The 25,141-nt window shown below is 39.6% G+C and overlaps 1 protein-coding gene across 2 annotated transcripts; it reads left to right on the top strand.

Annotated features, from left to right (window-relative positions):
• The first annotated feature begins 261 nt into the window (after positions 1–261).
• On the top strand, positions 262–23,180 carry MDM4 (MDM4 regulator of p53). 2 transcript variants are annotated; one of them, XM_072137551.1, is made up of 11 exons: positions 262–451; positions 3,957–4,071; positions 8,828–8,902; positions 12,255–12,388; positions 12,563–12,612; positions 17,709–17,770; positions 18,361–18,436; positions 20,018–20,169; positions 21,279–21,431; positions 21,874–21,954; positions 22,064–23,180. In XM_072137551.1, exons 2-11 carry the CDS (start codon positions 3,991–3,993, stop codon positions 22,592–22,594), a joined length of 1,395 nt encoding a protein of 464 aa, XP_071993652.1. In that variant the 5' UTR covers positions 262–451; positions 3,957–3,990; the 3' UTR covers positions 22,595–23,180. The 2 variants fall into 2 exon arrangements, with proteins under 2 accessions (XP_071993652.1, XP_071993651.1); XM_072137550.1 differs by lacking the exon at positions 262–451 and adding an exon at positions 790–1,036.
• The last annotated feature ends 1,961 nt before the right edge of the window (positions 23,181–25,141 follow it).

Below are 25,141 nucleotides of genomic sequence, written 5' to 3'. Positions count from 1 at the left end.
TCTCTATTATCTTCTTTCCGAACCTCAGTATTCCGGACACCCACAAGCATCGCCACATCACATTGGACATGTATGTAGCTACCACATCTGTGAGTAAAATGCTCTATTTACAGTAATACGATGTCGAATCAACCGCGTAAATGTATACAGTAATAAGCAACCGATTACACGTAGTTTCCCACATAACCGCTACCCCTTGCTAGCGCTGTATGCACAGAAGTACCCCGTACAGAAAGTATTGCATCTATCCCACATCTGTGGCTTCTCTATGATATCTAGTTCCGCCTCGTAGTGCCTCCGAGAAAGCGGAAGTGCTGAGGACACCATGTTACGTGAACCGGAAACGGTGATTTCCCAGCATATGGCGGCTAAACGACCTTAGTGGTGGCTTGGAAGCGCGGAAGATAGGCCAGGATGGCGGTGTTATGTGATGCCATGCGGCGAATATAGGGTGAGAAGAGATATGAGGAAACAGACTGACCCTTGAATCGGGACAGCATTAAACAAGTGATATGTGAACAACTGTTATTTTAACTGTGATTCTCTTTAGCGCATTTAGTGACGTATAATGCGGGATGGGTAACGAATGAGCGCGTAGTACGGGTCCTCCATGTGGTCACATGTCCTGGCAGGCGGGGTCTGCTGGGGGCGCACGTGGGGAGGGCACGCGACTTGTCCGCCTCCCTCACATCCCCTCATTATGAGACGTCGACCCCCGTACAAGCCACTGCACAGAGAAGTCTCCATAGACATAAAAGAACGCCTCTGCATGTGGGCAGGGGTGTAGCTCATGTACAGACCATAACATCTCACCTCACTCCTGACATGATTTTCTGTGGTGGAAAACCTATCTACATGTCAGAATAGTGGCACAGGCACTAAATATGGCGTCCAGCGCACATGTATTTAAACCGTAAAGCTGTGGAAGTATCTCACTAATGTATGCTAGCCTGGGCCGTGGCATACAGCCGCACTCTGGAGAGAGGAGGAGTGATGGCTGCGCACCCTTCTCCACAGCGAAGCGCTGTGCCCAGCCGTAAGCACAGAAGATGCTCTATCTTTATACTGTGCTGTATCTTTATAATGTGGACTTGCCGTACCGCAGCTAGATGCCATTGTCTTATATGGGGACTGATATCCGGCCTCAAACTGCTTGAAATGAGCCTAAGGGTGTATCCACACGCGGTATGCCCGCCGAGGTGACGACTCCTCCCTCCATAGAAAACAGCGGTGCACGGCCGCACACCAGGGAAGAGAGAGAGCATGTTCTATGGGGACGTATTTGTGGCCACATGTACCTCCCCGCAGACGGCCGTGTGAATGAACCCTAAGTGATATTACGGGGGTTAAGAACTCTATATGTGGGGGCCTACTGCATTATTTAAAAAGAACCTGTCACCGGGTTTTACCCCACTAAGGCTACATTCACACAATGTATGCCCGCCGTACCATAGTACTGCGCTGCTCACCCACGCCCCTCTCCACAGGAAGATACAGCGCAAGGCGCCGTATCATGGGAAAAGATGGGACATGTCCTATCTTTTCCCGGGCTACGGAGCATTACGGTGCCACACCGTACCACTCCCATACAGGGCCGTGAGCCCATAGAAGTGTATGGGGGACGTATATCGGCCGTGTGTGAATGTAGCCTAAGGGTGATGCCACACATGGCTTTTGGAAGCCTTTTTGGTCCGGTTTTAAGCAGTCCATTAAAAAATGGTATTACCGGACTGCTTAAAAAACGGACCGTACTTGTTCAAAATGCCATGTGTGGCATCACCCTAAACCAGCCTCCTCAGATATCATTTGAAATGTCTGTTCTAGAATTCCCTCTATTATGTGAAATATCATCTGTTTGCCCATTTTCACATTTGTCAAGTTTAGTTGCAGGGGGATAGTGTCACTTTAGAAGCCCTTAACTTCTGTTATACAGTACCTAGAAACCTATGTGTCATATAGAAGATAAGAATCTAATCTTTCATATCACGTCAAACTTATGGATCTGTGAGCTACAGAACCAGAGATAGAGGCAGATAAAGAACAAGTTCCCACCTACTTTTTAGCTGCCCGTATGTTCAGTGCTCTAGATCATATAAATATGAGATTCTTATCCTTAATATAACACAAAGCACGTTTCTAGGTATTATAGTACCAAAGATAGGGGCTTCTGAAGTGATGCTACGCCTGCAACTTCTAAACTTGACTAATCTCATGTAAGAGTAGTCATATTTGTATGCCTTTTTTAACATTGGTAAGCAGTTGAGATTTCACATAAGATGGAATACTGGAAAGGACCTAAAATACCCTACTACTATAGGGGGCCCTATGAAAAGAATACTTCCAGGATGAAGGATTGTATACAAACGAGCCTGAGGGACTCCAGGCTCCATTAATACCTATGGAGCCTGGAGCTCCACACCCTCATTTGTATACAATCCTTCATCCTGGTGGTAGATGCCCTTTAAGCCAGGAAGAGAAAACCAATCTGTATGTGTCCATAATGTGTTCTGTGAAAAATCACTGATGTGAAAAGAACACCAATGTGAAACCACTTTTATTGTGAGCCAAAATCAAGTGAAGCAACTACACATTATGGCTGCATTCACACGGACATGTATTTCTCCAGTCCTGTATCTACAGGCTGTATTTCTGTATAAATATGTGACGTTTTTCATCCGTATGCAGCACGTATTTAACCCGTATTTTATACATGCCCATAGACTTTTAGGGCATACAGAACTGAAATACGGGAGAAAATAGGACATGCTCTATATTTTTATACTGCCAGTATACGGTACGTACACTCCAGTGTCAAAAACAGCAATATAAATGATTGAACGTATTGTCCATTGAAATGAATGTGGCCGTATGTAACCTGTAAAAAAACGGTACGTATACGGGCGTTTTTATACGTCCGTGTGAATGTAGCCTATGTGTTATATATAACGGAAAGACTTGCATAAATGCAATCTGTGTGTTTGATCATACATGGCTTTGGCTCATAACAACTGATGCAAAAACTGAAGATCACCAGGAAGGGCATCAGCGGCACTAATGCTAAATGGGGGTAGTTACTGGGCACAAGATTGAGAGGAAGCAATCTTGGGGTTGTATAGAACTCTAAATATTGCTTTAAAACTATTGGAGATGGAAGGCATAAAACATATGAGTGGCACTGAAACTGTTAAGTGGATGGAGGTGGCAGGCAGGGCAACAATGCTTAAGGGGAGTACTAATGCTATGCGGGGAAAAAAAAACTTCAGTGTACATGAGTTTTTGAGGGGCAATTTTCAGGTATAATTGCTGTGTTGGCATTTTGCGAAGATCATGAACTTTCTAGCTCCCACTATTCCAGAGAAATCAATGTCCTTATTATCAGTGTTCTCTTCTGGCCAGGATCACCCGTTTGACGCCAGAGAGTCTAATTAGCATATGGAGTATGGAAATGATCCCAAATGACAGCAGTAAGCTGAAAATATTGTTATTGATGGCTTTGGGACCTCGAGTCCTGTAGCTGTTGGTGCTTGTCTGTATCACACTACAGATTTACCTTGATTTTTACTTTTATTTTTGAGAACGAACGTAAACTATAGAAAATAAAAGCATGAAATCGGATTTTTTTTTTTTTGTTTTGCCATTGACAAACCCTTGTAATCTTTCTCCCTATTGCATTATTGTTTGAGGCCTGTGAGAAAGCACACATTCGTGTTCAGATAGCCTCAGTGCTATAGATGGTGGTTTTCTCTTTTCGACCCATATGAATGCTATAGATAACTACACATGCCAACTGTGTATATCTGGCTAGAATTCTTTGTTTATTGTAGAGGAGTATGGATTAAAGCAATCCCCCTAGTGGTCAGAGTGGAGCAGTACAATTTGAGTGACAAAGGCTTTCATTACTATTATTGGACTTTCATGTAAGCTTTCATGATTTATTTGTTTTTCCTCTTCTGTAGGTATACCTTTACTGACAGCTTTGACACTGCCAATATGTCAACTTCTACCTCCTCACAGCAGTTGCCGGGACTAAACCCCTCGAATCGAAGCATACAAGACACAGAGGGGAGCGCGGTATGTGAGAAGACTCTTTGCCTGTCTTCTAATGGAACACAATTACATTTATTTATTTTTATATGTATACAATTTTTTTAAACATTTTGTACACAATTTTGCTGGTAGCAGGACTTCATTTTAGTAAAAAGTTTAGTTTTTTGATAAGGCGTTCCTGACTTGCTGGTGCTCTTGACACTTGCGTAGTGATTCAGTGAAGCCGTCTTCCAGGTTTTGTTGGACTTCTGCTGGACCTACTGCAAATGTGCAGTGAAGCCTGTGTAAACTAAAGTTGAATAATCTACTAAACTAGAAGAGGATCTTGTGCTGTTAAGCCACTTGCAGCCTGTCAAGCCCCATTGCAGCCCACATCCTCCTGATAGTCGCAGTCCCATCAGTGCAACTGAGAAGTCCTCACTGCTCCCAGGTCATATCTTGCTGCTCTGTGCCCTGACACTGGTTGTATGCGTCATCCCAGGACCCAGTGCAGAGTGGAACCAGGAGTGGTAACTACTTGTCAGCTGTACTTTACTGTTCTCTGGTCCTCTTGTGCAGAGCGACACATAGAGGAAAGCAGAGTTGTTTTATGTTATTGTTTTCCCTGGGGTCTCTTCATTATTATGATCTGCTCTGGGATATCAGTACTATTGTTGTGTGCTCTGGGGTCTCCACTTTTGTAATCGGCTCTGATTGCAGTATTTGGATGCTGGAGTGGCGTTTATTGCTGTACTGTAGTATGTTTAATTACATGGGTGAAATTTTGTGCACACTCTTAACCCTTTTTTAAAAAAAAAAATTGTGTACAGAGCTGTGTAAGGCTTAATTTCTGCATAATTTGTTTATTTTGTTTTATATCAGTTCTAGGGAAAGGGGGAGTGTTTAGAATTTTTGTTTTTTTTATTCTTTTACTTCGTTTGTTTTAGACCCTTTAGTTACTTTAACCCCAGATGGTCTGATTGTTTCTAACATACACTCGCCGGCCACTTTATTAGGTACACCATGCTAGTAATGGGTTGGACCGCCTTTTGCCTTCAGATATGCCTCAATTCTTCGTGGCATAGATTCAACAAGGTGCTGGAAGAATGCCTCAGAGATTTTGGTCCATATTGACATGATGGCATCACACAGTTGCCGCAGATTTGTCGGCTGCACATCCATGATGCGAATCTCCCGTTCCACCACATCCCAAAGATGCTCTATTGGATTGAGATCTGGTGACTGTGGAGGCCATTTGAGTACAGTGAACTCATTGTCATGTTCAAGAAACCAGTCTGAGATGATTCCAGCTTTATGACATGGCGCATTATCCTGCTGAAAGTAGCCATCAGATGTTAGGTACATTGTGGTCATAAAGGGATGGACATGGTCAGCAACAATACTCAGGTAGGCTGTGGCGTTGCAACGATGCTCAATTGGTACCAAGGGGCCCAAAGAGTGCCAAGAAAATATTCCCCACACCATGACACCACCACCACCAGCCTGAACCGTTGATACAAGGCAGGATGGATCCATGCTTTCATGTTGTTGATGCCAAATTCTGACCCTACCATCCGAATGTCGCAGCAGAAATCGAGACTCATCAGACCAGGCAACGTTTTTCCAATCTTCTACTGTCCAATTTCGATGAGCTTGTGCAAATTGTAGCCTCAGTTTCCTGTTCTTAGCTGAAAGGAGTGGCACCCGGTGTGGTCTTCTGCTGCTGTATCCCATCTGCCTCAAAGTTCGACGTACTGTGCGTTCAGAGATGCTCTTCTGCCTACCTTGGTTGTAACGGGTGGCGATTTGAGTCACTGTTGCCTTTCTATCAGCTCGAACCAGTCTGCCCATTCTCCTCTGACCTCAACAAGGCTTTTCCGCCCAGGGACTGCCGCTCATTGGATGTTTTTTTCTTTTTCGGACCATTCTCTGTAAACCCTAGAGATGGTTGTGCGTGAAAATCCCAGTAGATCAGCAGTTTCTGAAATACTCAGACCAGCCCTTCTGGCCCCAACAACCATGCCACGTTCAAAGGCACTCAAATCACCTTTCTTCCCCATACTGCTGCTCGGTTTGAACTGCAGGAGATTGTCTTGACCATGTCTACATGCCTAAATGCACTGAGTTGCCGCCATGTGATTGGCTGACTAGAAATTAAGTGTTAACGAGCAGTTGGACAGGTGTACCTAATAAAGTGGCCGGTGAGTGTATGCTTCAATACTACTGAATTGCACTATATGGCATTTTACATAGGATTCGCTACAATATGCCACTGTCACATTGTAACAAATCTACAGAAACCATACAGCCTCTCATCTTCCAGAGACCCATGAGCCGTCTTCATACATCTTTAACAGCTCTCTGACGGATATATCCTTTGTTGAGGGTTGAGTTAAGGACGCAGCCTTTTTTCGTTTATTTTCCGCTACCCACCTTCAAAAATCCATAACTTTTTTTAAATTTTTCTGTCTACAGCGCATTTGAACCATTTTGTATTGACCTCTGTATTTACAGCTTGCACTGTCCGCTCAAAATAACTCTACTTTAATCTTTGGTTTGGCACGATCACAAGGATACTAAATTTATACAGGTTTAATTGAGTTTTATTACATTTAAAAAAATTAAAACCTTGTGTGCAAAAAAAAAAAATATATATTTTTTGTTTCACCACTTTTAATAACAACTTTTTCATACTCGGTGTATGGAGCTGTGTAACATCATTTTTGTGAGATTTGCTGACTTTTTCATTGCTAACACTTTGAGGACTGTACAACAGTTTGATCATGTTTTGTTAATTTTTATTTGAACATTTACTACGTTGTAATAATGTGCTAAAACAAGACCGCCTTGGATCTTTGTATGACATGAGGCTGTCATGGTAACAGATCGCTGCTCCCCAGTGACATCACAGGGAGCTACGATCAAAATGAAGATGGCGGCACTCACGTGCTGTCGTCTTTTAAATGCAGCAGGTGGCAATTAAAGTGTTAACGCCCATGAGTCCTCTTCAGAATTTTTTAGCCCTCCCTGACATACATACAGTCATAGCTAAAAGTTTTGAGTGACACAAATATTATATTTTCACATGATCTGTTGCCTTCTGGTTTTTATGTGTGTTTGTCAGATGTTTTTATCACATACAGAAATACAAGTGCAATCATATTATGAGTAACAAAAGCTTTTATTGACAGTTAGAATGAGTTAATGCAGCAAGTCAATATTTGCAGTGTTGACCCTTCTTCTTCAGGACCTCTGCAATTCTCCCTGGCAGCTCTCAATCAACTTCTGGACCAAATCCCGACTGATGGCAGTCCATTCTTGCACAATCAATGCTTCCTTCCCTGGAACATTGTTTGTTTCCCGAAATGTGGAAACCACACTGTGTTTGACAGATTGAACCCCCTTTTTTGTTTTTTGTTTTGTTTTTTTATGTGCTCTAGGCCCTATTCACTTCAACTGAAGAATCGGTCTGTGAAAATGGGTCACTTTGACCTATTTGCAAAATAATTGTAAAAGGCAGGTGCTGGCTGGTAGTGGGCAAGGGGTTTATTGTATACAGCAGTTTTATGGTTAAGTGGCGCCTTTGCTGCGATTCAGGGCAAGATAATTTTTCTTCTGTTTACCCTTTTTTTTTTTTTTTTTTTTTTTTTAAGTCATTCATCCATAGCATACAGAACTGCTCGCCTATTTTTCTAAGAAATAAAAGCAAATGTGGTGAATCCATCAGCGCATTGTATTGGGCAACAAATTGGTAAAATAGAAATTAGGAGCTTGACCTTTACTTTTTATCATTTGTATAATGAGATTTCCTGTACATTATGAAGGTCTGAATAGAACCTGTCAGCAGAATTAATAAACTACTACCAGTACCTTACTAAGCAGAGCAACTCCTTTCAGATTTTTACTTTAATGGGCCAGGGTGGTGGTGGCATTCAGAAATTCAGCTTTGATGTGATATGAGATGTATGGTCCTTTATGATACATTTTCAGGACTGACTGAACCCACAGCATCTTAGTGATCGGCGAGGATGTGGGTTCCACCCTGACGGTATAAGCATGTCCTATACACACAGCATGATTCCAGTCAGTTCTACCTAACACAGAGCCAACAAGCTGTCACAAATCATCATAATGCACTTTATATAGGTCCTAATTTGTAGCACAATCCATATAGAGATGAATCCAAGTTATGCTGTGCAAGTGGTAGCACTTTCTTTTTCTCCGAACACTGCACTGTGTGGTTTCAGAGCATGTAGCTCTTACATGATTAACTTTTTTTTTTTTTTTTCTATTCTTTATGAGGGAGTGCATCCAATAGTAGTTTGTTTTTTTTTTTTTTCAATTTGTCAAGTCCTATGGAGCTGCCTGTGGGAAGAAACGCCATCCCCAGCCCTGAAATAATTGTAAGTGCTAGCTTATTGCTAGCACTTGCATTATTTCCCCCTTTCTGCCACCTCCATGCCAGGTGGGCATGATGGAGACACACGGCTGTTGGGGAGTTGGGTGTTCCTGTCCCCATGCCTGCGCCTTCTCTGCAGTAGGCATGGGAAAAAAATGGCGCACAGGCCCCTGCCGTTTACGCCAAGAGGCTGGAACCGGGCAAAAATAACAAAAAAGCTGTATCACTTTTTGGCACATTTGCTATTAATAACTGAAACTCTCCTTTTGGTTTACTCAAGCAGTGTTACACTATACCTAGTTATCTGATTCTGATACAAGATGACCTACAAATAATGTGTTTTGCAGTGCTGTAATATAATGGAGCAATTTTTGATATTTGAAATTATTTTGAATGTTCTAGGTACGACCACAACCAGCTTTACTGAAGCTTCTTCATACAGCAGGGGCAAAGGGAGATACATTTACTCTGAAACAGGTGAGATTTTCATCACTCAATCCTCACCACTTCTCCTCTTTATTTTTTCGGTATATACATTAATTATAACGGAGCCCTTATTTTTTAGTTTAGTTGCCTTTACTGTGTGCTTTATAAGGAAAAAACTGTGGCTGGTTGAAGCCCTTGATTAGATGACCTGTCCGGGGCGAATTGAACACTATGCCACCCACAGGTCCTTGGAGGCTGCGTATACTCATGACATTTACATTGCGTTTTGGAACACAATACAACAGCTGTGGAGCGGAGGCTTGCCGAAATGCTGTGCACAGCATGTTTACGTGAATGTGTTTGACCAAGAGGGAATTTTTAATTGGTGGCAAATATATTTTTTTCTTTTATTAGATTATTAAAGGAAACATACCACCACGAATCTACCTATAAAGGTAGATCAGGTGGTAGGTGCATCTATAGAACGTGAGGATAATTCTGAAAATACAGACAATCCATATTTGATTTGTAAGCCACGCGACATCAAAATAGATTATCCAGACATTTCAAAAATTATGAAAATGTAAAGTAGACAATGCTATTCCGCAACTTATTTAGATGATAAAGCTATCTGCCTAAAAACGCAAAGATTTGGAATTTCGAAAATGGCACATTTTTATCATTCTTCTCTTTTTTTTTTTTTTGGGAAATAAACACTAAACTCATCAGCCAACATTAACCACTAAAATGAAGTACAACGTGTGAGGGAAAAAAACTATCTCAGAATAAGTTTGATAAGTAACCGTGTTCAAAAGTTATAACCATATACAGCGACTGAGCCTTAAGCTATAAACTGAGTTAATATTATTTAATCATTGTTTCTAGTTATTTCCATTTAAGATTATAATTTATATGTCAGGATGAGTTTCCCTTATCTACTTTATTTAATCAGTAATTGTTTGTATTTGCAAATATTTTTCCAATATGCTGATGGTTTTTGTAGGTAGCTGGGAGAAGCATATTAAGGACACTGCTTTCATCCTTTACATATTACAAAGCCATTCATGTGGTTGAATTGACTAGAACTGAAAGAAATTGCTCAGATGATACAACCTTGAAAATAGAATCCAGTGTAACATGAGGTTTTCCTGAGTGGATTGTGCACATATAGAGAACTGTAATGATTTCATTCTCTGTTGAGTAGAAGACGGTCTATTTGCTCCCCAGTAAGAGCCTGTGTTTTTGTGAGCTGATGAGAATATGACGACCCTGCTGCTGCTGTTAATAAGCAGTGCTCTCACGCTTTATCAGTGGGATTTCTGTACTTAACCCCTCTAGGGGTTTTCATTTTAGTTTTTCAAGAATCAGAACTTTATTTAAAGTATTCACATTTTAGATTTCATATTAGAATATTAGAATGACTATTGTTGACCCAGCAGAATATCCAAAATGGCAAAACATACATTTTCTCAAGCGATATTCAGAGCAGGTACTCTTTATCTTCTCTGCCTGTCGCTAACCCCCCTAGAACCACAACATTTTTGTTTTTAGCTTTGTCAAAATATTTCTGAATCCTCTAGCACAGCCTGATATTATATATTATATATGTTTGTATATGAATGACCCTTTGCTCCAGGCTACTTAACTTTTGGAAAATTGATCCATGGAACAAGTCTCCTAAAGCTGCTACCATATAGTCTTGTAAAATATATACTTCGGCTATGTTGCCAGTATTTTATTTAGGAATGGTAGATAAAATCTCCAAGTGTCTTCGACCTTCAGTCCCTTTCGATAAGATGCTCTTGATGAGCACTTTGTATGGAGAAAGCAATCTCCTCACAATCGGCCATTCTAATCCCTGACAAAGAATTTAAACAATAGGAGATTTATTGTGGTGACAACTAATCCGTGTGATTTATCTTGGATGTCTCTGACTTGGGTCCTAATGCAAAGTTTGTGGAAGATAAAAAGTGGAAAAAATATATAAAATATAAGAATAAATAAGCAAGTGAAGGTCACTGGCAGAGTGTTCTGTCAGCATGGAATTAAATATACTGTGCCTTCATTACTTGTATGTCAGTATCAGCAGCAGCTTTGTGACTTATTTGAAACACTTTACATTTTAATAACTTGCTTAGCTGCAATTGATGCTGGGTGGAAATAAAGGCAATAAAGCATTTAACAACTCTGACCTTTCATTGGGATAAATCTACTTTCTTCTAGTTCCTATCTAGAAAGTGTTAATCTTGTGCTCTAGGCCTAATAAAACATCACAGCAACACCATGTGTCCTTTAATGGCTAAAATTGTTAAAGTCAAACAGTGAAGGTGAATGGTCTCTGCTTTTGAGTATGTCCGTGTTGCATAATTGTGATTATTGCGACTTCTACCTTTGGCGTGTTGGATACTTCATCTATTTTCAACTGTGAAACCTGCCAGCCAAGGCGGAACTGAAACATTCAGGGAGGTAAAACTACAGCACTGGAGCCTGTGGTTTTATCCTCCGTCAACTTAGCCTCTTACCTCACTGCCCTCTAGAAATATAAAATGGTGGTTAGCCGACATCCTAGCAGGACACTCCAGGCAGCTACCACTCCCTCTGCTGTGGTAAAGATACAAGAGACAAAAATATGAGATGGGGCATAGAAACGTGAGCAGGGTAGACTTAGATGAATCTCAGAGCAAAGAGTATAGGAGCACAGAATAGTGGGGGCCTGAACATAACAGTGGAAACCTAGAGAGTAGTAGTGGGGGGCATCGTAGAAGGCCATGAGCAGAATTCAATCTTACATGGAATCCTGTGCCCCTACCAATTCTTCTCAGATACTCTCCCTTCTTAGACAGAAATGGGTCTACTGAAGAAACTGGATTCTAGAATCTTCTATTTGTTTGAAACAAATGGATTTTATTTTTCAGCAGAAGTAGGCTTCACACTAATGGGCGGGCAGGTAAACGGGACACATGCTGGAGAAGAGCAGGGGTGAGCGGTGCACACCCCTTCCCTCTCCATTGGGATGCACAGAACAAAGATAAAACATGTTCTATCTTTTCCCTGTTTACGGTGCAGAACTGTGAAACACGTGTATGGCACTGTACCGACATCGGGAGCCTTTTGCAATCTGTGTGACCATATATAAACGTCCCCATGACAGTCATGTGAATACAGCCTTAACAAGCCTTTTGAATTCATTTCTAAAGTATTTGTGCTTTTATTCATTTTTTTTCTTCAAAACCCCCTTTCCAGAGCAAGTGTTTGATATTAATGCTACAGTTTTCCAAATGTCTTGATGCTTTATGGAAGTGCCAAAGCTCCTGCTACATTTTTTTGTATGTCTAGCATTAAAACACCTGATGTGTAACTTTAACCTTATGTTTTATGGTACACATGATTTGTCTCTCCATAGGTTATGCATTTCTTGGGACAGTATATTATGGTTAAACAACTGTATGACAAGCGGCAGCAGCACATTGTTCACTGTGGTGATGATGAACTTGGAAAGTTACTGGGCATCACAACCTTTTCTGTCAAGGACCCCAGGTAATGGGCGATAGAGGAGGCAAAGTGTATGGTCGGGCCTTCCTGTGAATCACTATTATATGTTGTAGCCAGTGTTTGATTTATCTGGGTTTATTTTCGTTTTACAGATATATTGAGCATCATATGGTGGTATACTTGCGATCAAGTAATTAACTCTTAACTTTTCTTTTGCAGTCCATTGTATGAGATGTTAAAGAAGAATCTTCATCAAGTTTCTTGTACAGGTAAATATTTCTGCTCGGTTTATCTTTATGCTTCTACTTTTGAATCCATTTTCTGCCGTTTCACTAGAGCAGGTAATGGTAAATTTTGTTTCTTTTATTTTTTTTGGAAGCACACCCTACCAGTGGTGCTCTGAGAGATGCTTTACTTCTATTAGCCTAATTTTTAACAAACCTGGAAAATATTACCTGTCTGCTCTTTGTGTAAGGGAAGCTTTTTTATTAACTGTGCCGCCCTATTAATTCGCAGGGATCATGCCTTGTGATAGTTGGGGAACCCCAAAGTTGGACTACCATTGGCCGGAAATGTTATACTTATCTGGTGAATAGGGAATAATAATTAAAGATGAGGGACAACCCCCTTATTTTATCTAACCTGTGTGTGAAATTTCTAAGCTAGGTAGCATCCCTGTGGTGCTGTGTATTCATACTTTTTATATATGCTATTAGTAGCAGCATCAGTAATATAAAATGGATTTATATTGCAGGATTGTAACCTCTCCATGTACTCATCTTGTTGTGCTCTTAGCTTTGATCTCTTCTGCAGCTGCCAACCTCTGTGAGAAAAAAAGCTGCAGCAGGCTTTAGGACAGGGAGGTTAATCAAATCAACTCCTAAAGAAAGTATAAGCAAAGAGCTACATACAAGTAATAACTTTTACTTTAACTAGTTTTTACTTTGTGCAAACGGTGGCATATCACTAAAACACTGCGAGTTTTCGGACAAATATTGCCAACCATAATTTCAGCTCTACATCACGAACTTGAGCTCAAAACCAGCACAAGCAGTAAGAGGAGACAACCCCAGTGCATTTGTAGAAGCTACAATCCTGCAAAATATTACCATCCTGATCTTGCTAACATAATTATCCAGCTTTCCAGGGCCAATACCCAACACTGCTGGCAGACTCCCTTTTAAAGTGATATTATAGTTTCTACAAATGTGTGGTATTCTTTCTATGATGAAAAGCTATACAACATTTCTATGTACGTTCTGTACAAATTCTTCATGATTATTAAAATCTCTGCATATACAAGTCTTCATTATTCTGTTGGATAAAAATCATATAGCTTTTCATTGTTGACTAAGTAGCCTTTTCTTATCCAAAAACTGTAATACCTCTTTAATTCTGCTTTTAACTTGCATTTACTCTTTTAATACGAAAAGCCAGGTAGTACATACTGCACCTTGGGTGTATTCTGTCAAGTTTTCATTCAGTGTTGATCACAAGAATTCTGTTGTCTGATGCAACATTCTTTTTTGTGGGGAAACACTTAAAGGGGTTGTCCACTTTTTTTTTTTTTTTTTTTTGTATTGTGGAGGGACAGTGGGTTATTTCCCAATTTACAACTATTACATGTTCTGCACTACTGTCTTGATATGTAAAGTGAAGCCTCCTGGTTCAGAAATGTCTTTTACTTCATCAGCTGCTACTCCTGTCCATAAAATGTCAACTGTGTCATGTGATCCATGACCAATCTACCTTCCAGGAATTTTACCATAGTATATAAGGCTGGTAGACGCAAGTCCAATCTTTAAGAATCAAACAAATGTTTTGCTCTCCAGAAAGTCATCCAGGCCCCTCTTGAATGTGTACATAGTCTGCCATAACAACCTCCTACGGCAGAGAGTTCCATAGTCTCACTGCTCTTACAGTAAAGAACCTTTGTCTATGGTGATGGTAGAATCGCCTCTCCTTTAGGCGTAGAGGATGCCCCCTTGTCCTGGTCACAGGCCTAGGTATAAAAATATCTTTGGAGAAATCCTTGTACTTCCTGATCAGTTATATGTACATTGTAATGAGGTCTCCCCTCAGTCTTTTTTTTTTTTTTTTTTCTAAATTGAATAATCCCAAATTTTGTAATCTGCAATTCTATTGTAGTCCCCCTCCTCCCCACCATTCCCCTAATAATGGTTGCTCTCCTAAGCAATCCATTCCAGTATGTCCTTTTTATACACTGGTGCCCAAAACTGTTCACAATATTCCATGTGTGGTCTGACCAGGGATTTGTATAAGGGCAAAGCTATGTCTTTATCATGAGAATCTATTCCTCTCTCGATACATCCCATAATTTTATTTGCTTTAGCAAATGGTCACTAAAATTAAGTTTACCATCCACCAATACCCCCAAGTCTTTTTCAGCTCTAGTTTTACCAAGTAATTGACCTTTTTATGCACTTGGGCCATGGAAACAAAAAGTACATTTATGTTCTAAACAGTCATTAATAAAAAAAATATTAAAAAAGGGTCCCCACACTGACCCCTGTGGCGCTTCAATGTGAGAACGTGCCATTAATGACGACCCTCCGTTTTCTGTCACTAAGCCAATTGCTAACCAAAATACGCAGTTTTCCCCTTGGTTCCAGCAGTCTCATTTTATGTACCAACCTGTTATGCGGCACTGCATCAAATGCCTTGGAAAAGTCCAGATATACAACATCCACAGCCTTTCCCAGGTCGTTTGAAACTTACCACCTCATAGAAGCCAATCAAATTAGTGAGACAGGACCAATCCCTCATCAACCTAGGATAAGATTAATGCATACAATATTAAGGTCTGGAAAGGTAGGTCATGGACAAATAATCTGGCATGACCCTCCATCTGCTGTCATTTTATGGACAGGAATGATAGCTGCTGAGCTAAAAGACATTTCTGATCCAGGGGCTTTACTTTACATATGGAGAACGGTGCCGAAATTTTACTAGATGTATGTTGGTAAATTACCTAATATTCTGTACTCATTACAGAAAACTTAGTGGCCAACCCCATTAAAGATAATTGGCACTCATTATGTTTCATAACAGATCTATCATGGCTTGGCTTATGTGAATAGGAACCATGTCAGGTCCTAGGTCACCAGAATTGAATTGCCCAAACGACCAGTCATGTTATTTGTGGCTATGTACACGCACACCACCCATACCTTTGTTTTTATTGTCCACCTGCTCCTTCCATGCCAAAACTGCCTTTAATACAAATTAGGCAAAAAATTCTTTGGCAGAAGACGAATGAAGAAATAAATACCTTTTTGAGGCTGAGTATTTGATGGTGAGAATACTAGTTCCCTTCGTCAAATGTTATGCATGAAACAGGAAAATTCACTGCATTTTATACACACTAAACAGTGATTATCAAAGGATATTAAAAAAAAACTCTTAAACAGATTGATAAGAACAGGGACATCTTAGTTACAACAGGATGGCAATAAAAACATTAAAAACCTTTGAGGCGAGACACATGAGCCCTGGCTCTTATCTGCTTGTGGCCTCCAGGTCAGAGGTAGGAGGTCATGAAGCTGGCATGAATGTTAAGACCACTTTGTAAGGTGTTAAATCTCCTCATTAATTTATGCTCCCATTCTTTCCTTTCCCTCTTTGTCTTAAAATGTCCCATTAAAATAGTAATCTGCAAATATTCCATAGTGTGGTCCTCTGGAGAAATGTGCAGCCACTGGGAGATCTTTCCTGTCGTTTTTAATATCAGATCTGTATTAAAAATGAAAGGAAAGATCTCCCATTGGCCTCCAGGTTCTTAATGTTTTTATTGCCATCCTGTTGTAAATAAGATGTCCCTGTTCTTATCAATCTGAGTTTTTTTTAATATCCTTTGATAATCACTGTTTAGTGTGTATAAAATTCTGTGAATTTTCTGTTTCATGCATAACATCATGTCTGACGATGAGAACTAGTATTCTCCAAAGCTCACCATCAAATATACTCAGTTAACCTCAAAAAGGTATCGCCTGATTTCTTCACTCTTCTTCTGCTCTCCATGGCTAACACGGTACAAATCTACACTAATAGTTCTTTAGCAGAGAAATTCAGGGATCCACGTCTTGCTGGACCCAGGGGTGATGTAGCTAAAGGGGGAAGGATGACAGCAGCTGGGTGGTGGAAGTTTAGTGGGGAGGCTTTAAGCTGTGTATCTGGAGCCCTCCAATGCACTTCTGCCGCATTTACATTTTTATTTAAACTGAAGTTTGTAAAAAAAAAAAAAAAAAGCCGCTTGAAAATAAAAACAAAGGTGGGGACAAAGCCCTACATAACATAGCAGTCGGGGTATTTAAATTATTTGGGATGTGCCGCAAACAGATTTGTGGTCCATGTTGAATGACAGACCAAGCTACAAACACAGGCACTAATAGCAACTGTTCTGAGTTTTGAGGCTCAAGCAATCAGCTGAAGCCTTGGCATAGTGTATGAGCCCATGGAAATGAATGTCTGGGTGCATCAGGGCTTACCTTAAAGGGGTTATCCAGCTGTTAAAAATTACTGAGGGCTGGGGTGGGCTAGTTAAACATAATAAACATGTACTTACCTCCTCCGGCGGCGCCGATGTCCCGCGCCGCGGTCCCTTCGATCCTGTTTGTTTACAGGGGCACAGAAGCTGCGCGCAGGGAACTTCCTGTCCGGGATGTGGCGGATGGGAGTTTCTGGCTGGCCGGAAGCTCCCTGTGCGCTCCTGTATACAAACCGGCTCACAGATGAGACTGACCGTGACGTGGGACATCAGCAGCGCCGGACGAGGTAAGTACATGTTTTTTTTAACACCTTTAACACCGGATAACCCCTTTAAGATATCTTAGATCCAACAAAGCTGTGAATGTTCAGTACATGGAAACCAAAATAATTCCAAATTTTGTTGTAGATATAAATTGAGGAGTGCATGTAACTCAATCCATAAAAAAACACACTTGTAGGTTGATTTTACATTAGATGTCTTTTATGAAAGGATTAAGGGAAGAAGGCACATTATGCTTTCCCTCTGCCAGAAGTGAAGTTTTCACCTTCTAGTTTAGAAAAATACGAATGTAAAACCTGTTGTGTTCGCTATCCCTGTAATAATTCACTCTTGTACTAATATAATCTAATAGTCTCCAGGAACTGGTTTCTGAAGATAGTAAATGCATTTCTTTCCGCTATTCTTCCAGATGAGTCTCAAGATCTTTTTTAGCTTGTATGCTACATAGGTAGCAAACACAAAGCATCTTACTGTAATAATGTTATCAGGGCTCCCTCTGTACAACTTTCATAGCCAGTCTGGATTAAAAGCACAAATATTACTGGGGAAGGGATTTTTTTTTTATCCAATTTACAGATGCTGCTCAAAGTCCCTCAAGCGACCTAACGCAGGATACAGGCGGTTTGGAGCGGCAGAAGGTAAAACCCGGTGTTTGTTGACCTTGTACAGAGCCCCCCCTTCTCTGTACCTGCCAGCGTCGGATTTCCAGACCGCATTTATAAAACCATTCAGGTTCTGCTGGAGTCCACGGAGCAGGGACAGAGTCACCCTTCTCTGTTCCCTATTTACTATCAGGCCCTCATCTGAGGCGCTGAACTGATGCAGCGCTTATTTACTGGCCACAAAAAATTCTGAGGTAATGGAGAAAAATTATTCTGCTCATGAATACTCAAATTTTCTGCAGCTAACTAAATTAACTAAACTAAATTTATTTGGGGATAACACATTTTCTTGGCAAAGAACTACACATAAATTGTGGAAACATTAGAATTTTAAAGTGTGTTTTATATAAAAGAAATGGAAAAAAATAAATTTTATTGTCAGGAAGATAAAAATACACAAAGGTGTAATGTGTTCACACAAGTGCTGATCTCCATAGAAAAGCTGATGAAATGTAAATTTTCAGGTATTAGGTAGGTGGCCAGTATGTAAGTGCTGCATCTCTTCTGCATTGTATCACCACTCTGGTGTTGATGTGTTTGCCTTTTGTTTCCTTCCGTTTTTATAGACTAGTGATGAGTTTGGAAATGAAGAAATCATGGATGTTGGGGTTACATCTTCCTCATTTCATAAGCCACTTGCAGGTGTGTGAAAGTTGAAATTGATGGTTATGGGGGGGGGGTTAAGCACTTGGATTAGTATGAGAACAAATCTGAATTTGCCTTGGCCACTCACTACAAATACAGGCAGTCCCCGGGTTACATACAAGATAGGGACTGTAGGTTTGTTCTTAAGTTGAATTTGTATGTAAGTCGAAACTGTATATTTTATCATTGTAGTTCCCGACAATTTTTTTTTTTTGCCCCAGTGACAATTGGAGTTTCAAATTTTTTTGCTGTAATAGGACCAAGAATTATCAATAAAGCTTCATTGCAGACAATTTTAAGATGATTATTGCAATCTGGGACTATTTTAAAGCATCCAGAGAGCTTCACCAGAGGTCACAGTGGGCAGAGGGGTCCGTCTGTAACTATGGGTTGTCTGTAAGTCGGGTGTCCTTAAGTAGGGGACCGCCTGTAATGGATATGAGCTTACACCACTGTTGTACATATCATGAAATTGTCATGGAATCTTATTATGCAAGTCCATCTGTGATGTTTGTCCTTCTCTTATTACAGCATGGGTTTTGTGACACTACATGATTAATGGTTGTCCGTATAGAGTAACCAGCGTTGACTAGGAATATGTATGTTGCACTACTTTATGCATCTCATACCTTTTTACTATGGCATTCAATGCTACATTACAATGTTTTCTTAGCTTTCATTCACAAAAGACCTTTGAAAGAAAAGAATTACACGTGCATGAGGCAAGGTAGAATTTCTTTATACAGGAATAAGGTACCTTAAGATAATAAGATAATGTCTACACTGCAGAGAGTGGCTATTATAATACCAATGCTGATTTCCTAAAAAATGTTAAGAAAAAAAAATGCCTTCAATCACTGGCTTTTTGTAAATAAAAAGCCTTACATCTGAGTACTCGCACTGTTCTCCTTCCCTCATAAAAGTGTGTTACTTAAGAATTCGTAATAACTTTCACATTTAAAAAAGTCATTTATATAATAAGATTTATGGTCATTTGAAATAAGTAATATTGAATGCTGCTGCACAAATTTTTGTAATTTACTTTAGTACCAGCTTTTATCTTTCTGTTGATAAGATTCATTTTCCAGTCAGAAAGTTTCTTTCTTCTCTCTGTTTTAGTTTACACAGGTCTGAGCAGTGAGATTTAATCATTTCTGCTTTTTCCCAGGCTGTAGTCTGAGCATTACTTTTAAACAGAATTTATTTTCTTGTTTTGGGCAATGCCAATAGAATACAATTTCCAGTGGATAGCGGAAAGGGTTCATTCTCACACCTCAGGTTAGATGTAAGCCTTTAGTCAGCTACCAGAGATGCACTATACAGGTTAGACAGATAAAAGCTGTTATGGAGGATGTGCTGCAGCCTGATTTATTACAATGTTTCTGAGCAGAATTTCTTAAAGTATATTAGAAGAATGTTCCATGCGACACAATATTAAAAATAATCTCGATCAGCTTTAAAACCCTTGAAAACCAATTAGAAAGCTAAAAGCTTAGCTTTTAAATAAACTTGTACAAAGTAACATGTAAATGTTTTGTTGGTAGTAAAATCCATAAGTTTTCTTTTTGTGTCTCTTAGATGATGAAAATCTAGGCATTCTGAAGCACAATGTGTTGGATTTATCCTTTGAAGAATGGGATTGTGCCGGTCTACCTTGGTGGTTTTTGGGGAATTTAAGGACAAATTATAATCCCCTCAGCAATGGTTCTACAGACATCCCTTCCAACCAGGTAATGGTGACTGTTATGGTGAATGGTTACTGTTTTGTGAGTTTAAAACAGTACAGCACCCTACATTCTTCTTTTGGGAAGAACAGTGGAGAACATATATTCAAATAAATCTTGTACGTTCTTCCTGGCTCATTTCCTGTGTCTTTTCAAATCATTCAACATCCTCAAATTCAAAGTGGGAGCGCTCAGGCTTCTTTTATTCTTAAAGCAATCAAGAAATCTAAATTACAAAAAAGAATAATCTGGTTAAGGTTTTCATTTCTTGGCCAGAATGTGAAGAGCAGTTACCCAAAGTGTATTGTGCAACAAGCAATTGTCTCAACAAGTAAGGCATGAATTGTCAAGGGACCTTTCTGATAAGTAGTGTTTTCTTAAAGGGAACCTGTCACCAGGAGACCCCTATTTAGCACTCCCCCAGTCCCCACAGAGCATAGTACATACACTGCCAAAGTGTTTTTATATTAAAAATTGGTTTTACAGAAAAAAAGATATGTTATATTGTACCTTTCATTAGCATCTGCTGTGTGACTAGGCAGTTGCCAAAAGTGAGGGTCTGGTAAGGAGCAGTTCCCCCCACCCTTGGGAAACATGTGACCTTTTCAAATATATGCATAACTCCCATCACTCAGGATTGGCTGTAGAGGAGCAGGGGGCGTCGCTAAGCTCAGTGATGGGTGTTTTCATATATTTGAAAAGATCACATGGAGAAGCGGTTCCCCAAAGGTGGGGGGGATCTGCTCCTTACCAGACCCTCCCTTTTGGCAACTGCCTAGTCACACAGCAGATGCTAATGAAAGGTACAATATAACATATCTTTTTTTCTGTAAAACCTATTTTTAATAAAAAAAACCCTTTGTCAGTGTATGTACTATGCTCTGTGGGGACTGGGGGAGTGCTAAAAATGGCTCTCCTGGTGACAGGTTCCCTTTAATGTGAAAGACCTACATTATTCATCTTGATGTTATTATGTTAAAGGGGATATCTAACCTAAAATAAAATCCACACATTTATTTAGACTGTTGTACAAAAACTAAAAAAAAAACACTTGTAAGATGATATGCAATGAAATGTTGGCTCTTGGTGAATAAACTCAACTTTTTATGCTGCAGGACATAGATACAGCCCTGGTTTCTGATACCACCGATGACTTGTGGTTCCTAAATGACAATCGGTCTGATCAAATTAACATGGAGGTGAAAGTGGAAAGTCTGGACTCTCAAGATAGTGAAGAGGGAGATGGTAAAGATGATGGAGGAAAGAAAGTGAGTTTTCTTAGGACGGCTAGCTCTCACATGTACACTCATCTGGGTACTACTAACAATGTAGTTAGAAAGCTACTTTCCTTACAACTGCACGGGCTAAACATTCACCCATACACAAGGAAAATACTCCAGCACATTGATGGGAATCCGTATAAAATAGTAGCTTTATTTCATCCACTTAAAAATCCAGGCATCACGATCATGGACACAGCAAAAAAATGACGCGTTTTGTCCTATCAGACTTAATCATGGTTTCGCATTCACCCATGTCTCAAGGAATTTTTGATTTTCAGACTGTCTGCTTGTGTCAAAACAGAAAATAAACATTTTTATTTGAGACACAAAGTGACACTGGGACCTTTTTTTAATGTTCTCTTTTGGTCAGTTATGAAAAACTGATGTTGCATTTTGAGTTATGCAGTGTGTACTTGCTGCTTCTCAGGTGATCGAGCTAACAATTTATGGAGATGATTTAGAAGACACACAAAGCCTGAGTGACACAGATACAGAGGTTGGATCTGAGGTTTGTCATCTTTCATTTAGCTTACTGCATGTTTACACATCCTCTTCTATCTAGTTGATATTACGAGAAGTTTATTATACAAGTTAACATCTTCTTTCTGTCTCTTCAGGACTGTTGGCAATGCATCAATTGTCATAAGTTTAACTCCCCTTCAAAGCGCTACTGCTTCCGCTGCTGGGCATTACGCAAGGATTGGTATGCAGACTATCCACCTCTAACTCATACACTTTCCACACCCATTCTGCCATCTAAAATAAATTCCCTGGAAATAAAGAATGGCATTGACATTCCTGACTGCCGCAGAACAGTTTCTGCCCCCATGGTCCGCATGAAAAGTAATGAAAACAAATCAAAAGTTCCTTTTCTAGAGCCCTTAGATCTGGCATCAAGTGTCAGAACATTTTCAGAAAGCACTGATACTCTTCTTGGCTCTGAAGAAGCAACGCTAGAGTCCAGTCGTCCCTTACTGGAACCCTGCAATTTGTGCCACCGGCGCCCACGTAATGGAAACGTAGTACATGGACGTACAGCCCATTTGGTGACATGTTTTCTCTGTGCATGTAATCTGAAAAAAACTCGGAAGGGATGTCCAGTGTGCCAGAAACCAATACAGATGGTGGTAAAAACATATGTGGCGTAGCCTGAGAACAGCACTGCTGTCTGGTCTGTAGACCCCCAGTTGTCTGCGGCTTCTTTCTTTTGCACCTTTTTTTTGTTTGAAGGAAACGTGGAAGCTGCATTGTGAATTTTTTCTTTCTTGTTTACCAGAACTAGGGGAATGTTTCCCACGATCCAGGCTCAAGACCTGACCATGCTTTATCACTGCCATGATATACTGAAGTGTTTTCTGTTGCATGACCTTACATAAGTCAACGTTGTGAGCAGAAAGTAAAACTTTTCCAGAGAGTATTTATAAAGTTATAAGAATATATAAAGGAGAAATATGTATATCTTATTTATACCTGGACTTCAGTCTTTATGGTTGGCTGTGCCTGGAATCTGTTCAAGCCCTTCATGGCCAGTATTTTCTGCAACTTAACACAATGCAACAAACGTCAGCAATGCACACAAGGAAGTTCTTGTCTTCCAAGGTTCAGCTCTTTTGTTCTCAATATTGTGTATCAGTTTTTTTTCTCTTATAAATATGAAGAACTTTTAATGTTGGGATCACATGCCCATGGCACACCTATACCTTCATTCTAAAATAAAAAGCTTGTTTTTTTTTTCTTTTGTATTGATTTCTCATACAAATAGCTTAAAATTAAAACTGCAGTTGTCCATAAATCTGACAATTGTCTACCATAAAGCATAACAAATCCTTTTGAAGCAATTAAATTTTCGTAGTGAATAGTCAAACTTTGTTATATACTGCATTTAGAAGAAAAAAAGCTTTTCTGCCCATTTCTGCTCCTTTTTTCTCATTCGTTAAGGAAAGATTAACTCTATCCTTAAGCAAAATATATATAGTTAATAATTCAGCTATTTAAGCAGGTAAGTCAAACAGTTTGTCTAAACCAGATTTCCCTCCCGTTTCACACTTTAGCTTCTTTTTTTTCCTTAAAGGACATCTGCCATCCGTTTTACAGATGGTAGATGTGTTCTACTAAGAAATTCCTGAGGAACTGTGCTCCTCAGGACTTTTATTATAACTTGATAATGCCGCGTTTGCGCCGATGTAGTTATAACAATTATACTAATCGGTTTGGGTAGCGCTGTGGATGTAGCCTGGGGGCCCCAGACTGACTTAGTATAATTTTTATAACTCTACATTGCGTATGGAATTCTGAGGAGCATAGTTTTTCAGGATCTTCTTGGTAGGACACGTCTACCATTTCTAAAACGAGAAGTAGATGTCCTTTTAAAGTATATTGCAAAGTTAAGTTTTGAGGTGAAATTCACATACAAACTTTCATATGAATTTGTCTGCAAAATCTGCAAGTTTTTTTTTTTGGCAAAGGCACATGCAGCTCCACTACAGCCAAATCCACAGTTTATAAATATATATATACATAAGTCATTTAGCAAGTCTGGAGCAGTTTCTGTTATGTTTCTATACAAATAGAAATTCAATCCAGGCATGATGTGCAAGAAATTACCACATATCCCCTCTTGTCACAACCTTTTTTGAAAAAAATGTGGTAATTTTGGTGTTTTATACAACAGCCTTTTATGACAAAAAAGCACTGATCAGTTTGGGTTGGGTTTTTTTTTTGCACTTCTCATTGGTGGGGTTTTTTTCACGTAAGTGAACAAATGTATGAAAAATCTCATTTAAAAGAATGGTTCACTCTGGACACAGAGTTTTTTTTTTATTCCAGGCTCCTGTTCTTTTTCACTGATGTAAATGCTTTGTGACCCAGACTTGTGGTGCAATCTCCTTGACAGATGGCATAGAGAGACATATAATCAAACCTTGTAGTCCCAACCTTATGAATACATTCTCAGGAGGAATAATGGTGAAACCACAGAATGAAAGCTAATGAAAAGGATGCTCCAGAATTATTTAATGGTGGATGGAAGTATTTACTAATATATACATATTAGGAATAGCTATGGGGAAGGTAGTAGTATAAGCTACTTACCAAAGTAATATATATTTTCTGTTCAGCTTTTTCAGTCAATAAGGGACAAAACCACATGAAATACATTTTATTTTAATAAAACAGAATACAAGGGTTAAGTGAGTTATAAAAAAAAAAAAAAACCCTGGCCCGGTGTAGAAGGGAGGTAGTTGGATGACTTGTCTTCAGGACAGTCTTTAATACACATGTGGACACTGCTAAATGTTGTGACTGGGTTATGAATGGATACATATTTTGAAGTTTTGTGCCTCTGAAGCTTTGTAATGAGGATCTGATATACATGTGTTGTCCCATAGAGCTTGTGATTCTCCAGATACAACAAGCCTAGTACTAATTCATTTTGAGCTCTTTATTTTGTTATGTATGCAAGTGAAAACAAGGCTTATTTGCACTGTGATCCTTCTGTAGCAACTCCTCTACAGTTTTTGACACCAAGAAAATATTAACGCTTTTAGACTGTGATAACATTTGTTGTGTTTTTCTCTTCTGGTTCTAGAAAATAAAGTGTTTTACAAAATTGTTTTGCTTGTTTCAAAATGTGTTATCTCCAAGCTGGTCTTTGGTCCTCCCAAGAACCAATCACTATAAATGTATAACACTTGGTT

This window comes from Engystomops pustulosus, chromosome 2, assembly GCF_040894005.1.
Source record: "Engystomops pustulosus chromosome 2, aEngPut4.maternal, whole genome shotgun sequence".
NCBI lineage: Eukaryota > Metazoa > Chordata > Amphibia > Anura > Leptodactylidae > Engystomops > Engystomops pustulosus.
This window is presented reverse-complemented; position numbering and strand designations above follow the sequence as displayed.